At 51.2% G+C, this 9196-nt stretch overlaps 1 protein-coding gene across 1 annotated transcript; it reads right to left on the reverse strand.

The window, feature by feature from the left end:
* Positions 1-4170: 4170 nt before the first annotated feature.
* Positions 4171-8991, reverse strand: LOC102041244 (polymeric immunoglobulin receptor-like). Its single transcript, XM_031063551.1, has 7 exons — positions 8886-8991; positions 8326-8610; positions 7551-7877; positions 6579-6642; positions 5659-5774; positions 4867-4916; positions 4171-4371 (listed from the first exon to the last, which is right to left on the reverse strand). Exons 1-7 carry the CDS (start codon positions 8989-8991, stop codon positions 4171-4173), a joined length of 1149 nt encoding a protein of 382 aa, XP_030919411.1.
* Between the last annotated feature and the right edge of the window lie 205 nt (positions 8992-9196).

Raw genomic sequence — 9196 nt, forward strand, 5'->3', positions numbered from 1 at the left:
GGAGGGATGGAGGGACGGAGGGATGGAGGGACAGAGGGACAGAGGGATGGAGGGATGGAGGGATGGAGGGATGGAGGGACGGAGGGATGGAGGGATGGAGGGAGAGAGGGACGGAGGGACAGAGGGAGAAAGGGACGGAGGGACGGAGGGACGGAGGGAGGGGTGAGCCAAGGCTCTTTCACATCTATCCCTCATTGTGGGGAACATAATTTCTATCCTCTTGTGATGTCACCTGTCACCCCGTTTTTTTAAGATTCTCTAAGCCTTCTGATGTTTACATACTTATAACAAACTTTCTCACAGCCTTTTTGTAAATAACTCATTGTTTTGCATTCTTTTTATAGAAGAAGAGAAATTTGATGGACTGTTGGTTTGTCCAGCGTCATTGGAGAGGTGGCACTGTCACCCTCTAATCCACTGTCACTTTTAGAAAACTATAAATGTTAAAGTCAGAAAATAAACTTCCCTTTTTTCTTCACCTTAAGAGCAGTGGTGTGCGCTTGTGTTCTTTCGTGTCCTGTAGTGACAGTCACCTGTAGGGCTGTCACCTGTAGGGCTATCACCCATAGGGCTGTCACCTCTGGAACGTCGCCTGTGGGGTTAGCACCTGTAGGGCTGTCACCTGTAGGGATGTCACCTGGGGGGTTATCCCCTGTAGGTGTGTCTCTGCAGGGCTGTCACCCATAGGCTGTCACCTGAAGGACTGTCACTTATGAGGCTGTCACCCACAGGGCTATCACCTGTAGAGGGCTGTCACCCTCAGGGCTGTCACCTGTAGGATGTCACCTGTCCACTTTCCCCACGACCAACCCACTGTGCTCAGATCTTGGCTCAGATATTCTGGAATTTGTCCCAGTGACACCTCCAAACCAGCCCCCTGCTCACTGGTTCCTTCCGAATCCCACTCATCAAATCCAGTTTAACTTTTTTTTCCACCCTATCTTTTAATACCTTACTAATTTTAACCATGTTGACAACTGGTCTTTGTCTGCTTTACTTTTTTTTTTTTTTTTAATTGTCTTGGTATGTTATTTTTAATTTCCATTCCTCTTTGTGACAGGCAGAGGGGACAGTCTGAGCTATTAATACTTCCAGAGAGACGTGCAGTGTGGTATTTGTGGAAATCTCTATTTCTAGTGAAAAAAAGTCACAGGCAAATGCTTCTGTGAGATCATAAATAATGACAAAACAGAAGGAAATTTAAAAATAGGCTCTTGTGAGGACTTTGTGCTGGCTGAGCCTTTTAATAACACTTCTTACAATAATTTCAACAATTGTAAGTGAATTGTAAACTAAAGACCATGAAGTTCTTTCAGCTTGACTAGAAGATCTAAAACGGATCTCCGCAATCCAACAGCGACAGGGCTTTATCCTGATGTGTTGCTCCATTTGATTGTTCCAGTCAGAGTTTACCTCATGGAATATCCATCCCAGTCCTGTTCAATCCCTCCAAAACTCTTTAACTGCTTCTCCCGTTTCCCCTTCCCTCCTCCAGCTCTGCCCCTTCAGCCCCAGAATTCCCACAGCACTGCAAAACATCTCTCAAACAGAATCGCTGACGGATTCCCTGACATCCCCCTGGACAATTTGTCATTCTCTTTTCAACCAACTCTGCTGACAGATCATAAACTCTTGATGCTCCTCCTCTCTTCTTGGGCGCAAAGCACAGTGAACTTTTCCCAAACTCATCCCAATTTTTGGGACAGGTCCCTGTGCTCCCTCAGCCTGAGTCTGTTGCCTTTCCCTGCTCTGCTGCGAGGATCTGGGACCCCCAAAGTGCTGCAGAGAGCCCCAGCTGGGCCCTGCGCCTCATTTCAGATGGGCATTCCTTTCCAAGCTGGAAATGGACATTCCTTTCAGATGGACACTCCTTTCCAAGCTGGAAACCCCAAGTGTGTGGGATTTCAGAGCTGTGCCCTTCATTTGGTTTCATTTCCCTGCCCCTGAGCCCCACCTGTGGTCATCTGCATCTATGTAAATCCCATTTGCTAATGCAAACAACCTGGAATTTTGCAATTTCACGTTGCACACAAGACTTCTCTCATCAGTGTTTCCTGTTCTGACTCAAAAGGATCCCTGTGGGGAAACCTGGGAGCTCTGGGATCACCCTTTGATGGGTGGTTTGCTAAATAGAGGGAAAACTGAGGACGGAACCGTCAGACAGAGCCAAAGCTTTGCCTTAATCCTTCCCCCTTTACCTGACCCCAAAACCACGTGTGGATCTTACCTGACAGCAAGACCAAGGTGAGGTTCAGGAGCTTCTCCATGGGGCTGAGTGGAGAAGGAGCAGGAGAGGAGCAGGAGAGGAGCAGGAGAGGAGCAGGAGAGGAGCAGGGAGCAGCGAGCTGGCTCAGCCCAGGGGTAGCTCCTCTCCCCCTGTGCTTGCTGTGACGGAAGGAAGGAGCACAGGAACTTGGCATCTTCTTCATCCTGCACATTGAGCAATTCTCCAGGGACAGGCATTGCCCTCGTGGGCCAAAAACTCAGGCATCAGCACTGCCCAGCTCGCGCGGCCTGGGAGGGAGCAGCACGTGGTGTGCTGGAGCCACAGGCCGGGTGTCTGCTCCCACCAGAGCCGGATTTCATGGAATTATGGAATCACAGAGTGGTTTGGGTTGGAAGGACCTTAAAGCTCATCCAGCTCCATCCCTGCCATGGCAGAGACACTTTCCACCATCCCAGGCTGCTCCAAGCCCCATCCAGCCTGGCCTGGACATTTCCAGGGATCCATGGCAGAGACACTTTCCACCATCCCAGGTTGCTCCAAGCCCCATCCAGCCTGGCCTTGGACACTTCCAGGGATCCAGGGGCAGCCACAGCTTCTCTGGGCACCCTGTGCCAGGGCCTGCCCACCCTCCCAGGGAACAATTCCTGCCCAAAATCCCTGTGGTGGTGGGAATCCACCCCCTCGTGCTGGCACTCCAAGCGCGATGGAGATAAATCATAAATTATAAATGAATTATTTACAGGAGCTGTGCATGGAGGGAATTTCTGGAAAGATGAAAGGGAGGATCTCCTGGTAGCTCTGGCAGCATCCTGGGGGTGAAGAAGAATAATCTTCCCAAAAATGCCTCTCTTCCACTCCACTGTTTTTTGCTATTACTCTTCCACAGCTTGAGCCAGTGCAAGTGCACGAAGAGCAAATTGTTGGGGGAATGTTGGGCTGAATGAACCATTTCCAGAAACGTTTTCTTTTTTCTTTCTGTCAGGTCAACTCTGAAAAAATGTCAAAAACATTTCCATCAGCCTCCCTGCTGCAGGCCTGGCAAGAGGAGCTTGGTGGATGTGAATGAGGGCTGGGTCAGGCTCCTTTGTCTGTCAGCTCCAGCAGGGCCTGGGGCAGGGAAATCAGGAGTGGTATTTGTGGAAATCTCCGTTTCTAGTGAAAAAAAGTCACAGGCAAATGCTTCTGTGAGATCATAACAGAAGTAAATTTAAAAATAGGCTCTTGTGAGGACTCTGTGCTGGCTGAGCCTTTTAATAACACTTCTTACAATAATTTCAACAATTGTAAGTGAATTGTAAACTAAAAACTATGAAGTTCTTTCAGCTCAACTAGAAGAAGACCTAAAATGGATCTCTGCAATCCAAAAACTGAGCCCCAAAACCACATTTCACGTTGCTTGCCCACGTGATTGTTAAATAAAATGTGTCATTTGGAGCGTTTCCAGCAGAGACAGGGAAGTGCAGGAGCTGGTTCTGCTTTTTCTTGGAATCCAGCACATCCCCAGCCCATTCCATGAAAATGAACCCAGCCACAGCAAGGTTTGAGTTTGGTCCCTGCAGCACTGGAATGGGTTTGTTTGGCCACAGGAGCTGAATTCATGGGATTGGGGCAGGGTTTGCACCAGGATATCCCACCCAGCCACGTCCACACTGCTCCTTTGCACACCTGCCTCTCCAAGGTTCTGCACTTTAATGGCATTGGAAAAGCAGATGTACAAGAGATCCTGGGAATGCCCCCACAGCTCTGCCTGACCTGAGGCAATCTGCCACAAGAGTGGCAAAACCTCTGCTTCCTAAAACAGGAGAGAGGGCTGAAAATGCTCAGGCAACACCACACACACAGCAGCAAAACTCAGCATGTCCATCCACACACCTCCTATCCTCATTCCCACTGCTTATTCCAGTCCCTTCCTCCCATTCCCGGCTCGTTTGGGATTCTGTGCTTCATTCCCTGCTGCTCCTTGGGGACTGGTTGAAGGCAATGATGGCATATTCCACGTGCTGGGGGTTCCTGGGAGCCTGGCTCGGTTCCACATTGCAGTAAAGAGGATCCTCAGGGCTGGGCTGGGATTGCACATCCAGGTTGATGTATGCTGGCCCTTTGCTGCCATCCGGAGAACTTTCCCTCCTCCCAGCGCTGCCAGGCTGGGAAAAAAAAAAACGGGAAAACACTTTTGTTAGCATGAGTCAGTGCCAGGGCACAGCTGCTGCCAGGAGAAGGAGATTTTCCCACAAGGAAAGGGAGAAGCTGTGCCAAATTTTACCTCTGATTTTCCTTCCCAAGGAAAGGAGAAGCTCTGTCCAATTTTACCTCTGGTCATGACAGAGGTGAAGGAACAGAGAGTTCTTTTCTTCCCCACCTCTCCTGGATACAAGTGGAGCCTCATGCTCTGACCCTGCTTGCTACTCCTTGAGTCTCTTCTCAGGAGTTACCAGAATTTCTCCACTGGGTTTGTTCCTCCTTGCATTAATTACCCCCCTTTCTCTCCAGCTATGAATATTCCTCTCTCTGCTGCCATTAAATACAATTCCCCTCCTGTTTATGAGCTCCAAGTTCCTCTACCAGGTGGGTCTGACAGTTCCTCCCAGACTGCTGGTCAGGGGTTTGGCACCATGTGGGAAATGTTTCATTTTCCTTACCTGCGCTGTGCCCTCTGCTCTGTCACTGGTGCCCTCTGCTTCTGCGATACCTTGGAATGAGGCAAAATCAGAGGGTTCAGATGAGGAGAAATCCATGTAAAGCGCTGCATGAGGAGGTTTGGGAGGGCTGTGGGGCTGCCCAGGATGGATGTGCCTCTGCCCTGGGCCTGGGGAACACTTTTTGCTCTCTTTACTCCTCCTCTAAGGTGTTTGCACCTCTGGAGGAACCTGGGTTTGATTTATTCAGAGGGGAGGCAGGGAGGAGCCTGCCTTGAGACCTCCAACTTGACTGTTGAAGATTGCAATGCAAGATGTTTTCAATTGCCATCTGTATGGCAGATTACCTTTGTCAAGTGGGCAGTTTGCCTTATCTCTCTCTCTGAGTGACCACAATCACTCCTCCCTCAGGGGAGAGATCTGCTGATAACAGACTATTGAATGTCACTGCATGGCTGATAAGAACTACAGCATCCCATTGGGAGATGTGAGCCCAGAGGGAGGAGCCAAGCATTGCTACCCGGATATAATCTGGAGATTTCAAACATTCCTGCCTGGATATAATCTGGAGATTCTGGAACACCAGCACGGCTTCTGCACTGGATTCCCCAGAGGAACAGCAGCTGCCTCTTCTTCCACTGGATCTTCAGAGGAAGAATCCATCCTTCTCTACAGGATCCCTGCTCCAGCAGAACCACCCCTGACACTGCAGGAGGGCTGAGCCACAATTCCAATGGGACTGCTACCAACACCCAGGGCTCTGAGCTCACCTGGCACAATCCCAGCCCCACGTACCTGTTCTCAGGAGCAGCCTGTAGTACCTGACAGCCAGGGCTGTGCAGGTGAGCAGGGCCAGGAGCAGCAGGAGGAGCAGCACCACGGACAGGATGAGGAAGGTGTTCCCACTGCAGCTGGAGGGGAGGAAGGCAGTTACCAGGGTGGGATGGTTTAACAGCCCATCACCAAACAGGCACCAAAAGAGGGACAGGGACAGGTTTTATGTGCTCAGTTGGAAGGAGGGTCTGGTTCTCCTGCAAGAGAGATCCTGCAGGGTCCTCCATCTATGAGCTTGGGCAAGTCCCTGCTGATTCAGAAGGGGAAAAAAAGCATTGGGGACCTTCCCTGGTTCCTGATTCTTGATTTTTCTACTTGGCTGTATCTTCTGAGCTTTTTCTAAACCATTCTCCAGGCTTTAGAAACAAGCCACTGTTCAGAGCTCCGAGCACAATTCCAGGCTCTCTGGAGCAGGGATGATTCTGCTCTTAGGTGCTGCTGTGGCATTGATGACAGCAGATGTACAAAGGGAGAAAAATCCTTTACATTTAACTGGTAAATGGAGTAATAACAGACAAGGACTGTCCCATTGTTAAATAGACAGGAGGGAATAAAGTTGAGGCTGAGGGGCAGAATTTGGGGGTTTTGTTCATGTGAAGTGGAGAAGAGGGAGAAGAGAAGAGAAGAGAAGAGAAGAGAAGAGAAGAGAAGAGAAGAGAAGAGAAGAGAAGAGAAGGCACCTGCAGAAGGCTCTGACATGATTTTACCAATCTGCCTCTTTGGAATCAGGGTTAGGGCAGGAGCTGGAGGAGGAGAGGCCACCTTTGGTGAGGATCCTGTCATATCCAATTCCTCTACAGGCACCCAGGGCCTGCCTGCCCCAGGTGTACAACACGAGTAACCTGTGAGTGCTCAGGCTCAGGGATTCATTTAGGCCTTACCTGTCATCCAGAGGAGTTTCTTCACTTTGGTTTTCAGAGCCTGGAAAACCTCTTCGAGGCAACGCTGCAATCACAGACACAAGGAGAGGAATGGTCACTGTGGGGCTGCTCTGCATTCAGCAGTGAAACCTCTGCCCCTGCATTCCCATGGCCCTGATCCCCTGGGTTTGTCCAGAGCATCCCAATGTCCCCTCTCATCATCTGCACTGTTTGTTCTTGGTGCTGCAGGAGCCAGGCTGCAGCCTGGTGCTGCCCTGCCAGCACCAGGGCCCTCAGTGCCTTCCCTTACCATTGAAACATTGTCTGACAGAGAACCCACAAGCCACAGATCTGTAAAATCCCAGTCTAAAGTTGTTCCCTTGACAACCCACGGGAAGATCTCTGAAAGCCAAAGGATGAATCACTCTAAAAGGGCTCTAAAGTCACTCTAAAGAACTGATCCAAACCCTCCATCAGAACCGACTCCTTTCCTTCACCATCGCCTTAAACCTTTTCCAGCGGAGGTAAACCCGAGAAGCAGACCCTGTTATGGGGGAAGCTCCATCCCAGCACCACCAGAGCTCCTGCAGGCCTGGACTTGTCCCCACGGGCCCAACTGCAGCACCCAGCCAGCCCAAAGTGTCTGTGGGTTGAAACACCACACACCCAGCCAGCCCAAAGTATCTGTGGGGTGAAACACCACACACCCATAGAGCCAAAAGTGTCTGTGGGTGAAACACCACACACCCATAGAGCCCAAAGTGTCTGTGGGGTGAAACACCACACAGCCAGCCAGCCAAAAGTGTCTGTGGGGTGAAACACCACACAGCCATAGAGCCCAAAGTGTCTGTGGGGTGAAACACCACACACCAGCCAGCCCAAAGTGTCTGTGGGGTGAAACACCACCCCTGCCACTGTTTAGTTCAGCAGCAAGGGCCAGACAAGCTCAGGCACGTCCTGTCCAGCTGGATTGGTAAAAATACCAACACCCACCCTTGGAAACGTTGAGTGTGATCTCCTCCATGCGGAGCAGCCTGGAGCCGTCCTGCAGTGCGCACCAGTACACGCCCGAGTCCTGCACCTGCAGCTGCTCCATGGTGACGGTCACAATGCCCTGCTGGGTGTCATCCTGGATCCTGACACCTTTCTGAGCTGTGCTGTTTGCTGCTGGGGACTCTGACCTGGTGGTGACCAGCACGTTGCACGTTTTCCCCTCTTCTCTTTTGCACCAGGCTTTGCTGACAGCGCTGTAGTCGGCGATCTTGTAGAGACACTTGACAGTGATGTCGTCTGACTCCTTGGCTGTGAGCTTCTGGGTCCCTGCAAAACACCCAGGATGCGTGCTGAGACCCCAAAGGGGGATCCCACAGTGGGACACCCCCTGCCCAGCACTGCAATACCTCTGGGGCCCTGCAAAACACCCAGGATGTGTGCTGAGACCCCAAAGAGAGCATGGCAGGTACTCACTCTTGGACACAGAGAACATGGCAAGTACTCACAGAGACACAAGAACATGGCAGGTACTCACAGAGACACAGAGAACACGGCAGGTACTCACAGAGACACAGAGAACAGGGCAAGTACTCACAGAGACACAGAGAGCATGGCAGGTACTCACAGAGACACAGAGAACACGGCAGGTACTCACAGAGACACAGAGAACAGGGCAAGTACTCACAGAGACACAGAGAGCATGGCAGGTACTCACAGAGACACAGAGAACAGGGCAAGTACTCACAGAGACACAGAGAGCATGGCAGGTACTCACTCTTGAACACAGAGAGCACGACCTCCATTTTCCTGGTGTGCCCATAGTCCAGTGCACACCAGTACACACCAGAGTCCTGGATCTGCAGGTTCTTCATGGTGACAACGAGAGCCCCTTGAGCATTTTGCTGTATTGACACTCTGTCCTGCAGGGATTTCGTTTCGCTCTGTTTTGAAGACCTTTGTCTCCTCACCGGGGCTGTGCAGTTAGTCTGCCCCTGGCACCAGGCATTACTCCACGCTGGGCACTGCACTGTCAGGGTGTCCAGCTCCCACTGGAGCAGCTCTGTGAAACACCAAAGGTGGCATTGCCCAGTCAGTGCTGGGCAAACACCATGCCCTGGGGCAATTCCCTCAGGAGGTGGGGCAGGAGCTGGGAGCCAGGAGGACCAGGCAGGGCTGTGGGGCTCCTTCTCTCCCTGTGTGGAAGGGAAAGCAGGGAGCAAGGCTGGGGGGACCAGGGGAAGCTGCTCAGCTGTGGGGGAGAGGGGGGTAGAGCAGGGGAAGGAGTGATGTTGCTTCCCGACAAGTTTTGGCTTTGGGTGGGGTGCAGGTACTCACCCCTGAAAACAATCAGTGAGATCATCCTTAGCCGTGGATATTCATTGTAATATTTGTAAATAGCACAGAAATATGTGCCTGAGTCCTCTGCCTTGAGGCCACTCATGGTGACAGAAACAGTCTCAGTAGCGGTGTCATCCTTTATTTGAATTCTCCCATCCTGGGATTGTTTCCTGTATGTGTTCACTAAGTCTTTACATCCTCCATTTTCCAGGAGGCACCAGTATTTTGTCTGCTGGCCAATAATCCGCCCTGCATAAGGACACTGGATGTACAGAGTGTCCCCTTCCCGTCGTCTCTGGGCTCCTGGG

The sequence above is a fragment of the Geospiza fortis genome, unplaced genomic scaffold (genome assembly GCF_000277835.1).
Source record: "Geospiza fortis unplaced genomic scaffold, GeoFor_1.0 scaffold14, whole genome shotgun sequence".
Taxonomy (NCBI): Eukaryota; Metazoa; Chordata; class Aves; order Passeriformes; family Thraupidae; genus Geospiza; species Geospiza fortis.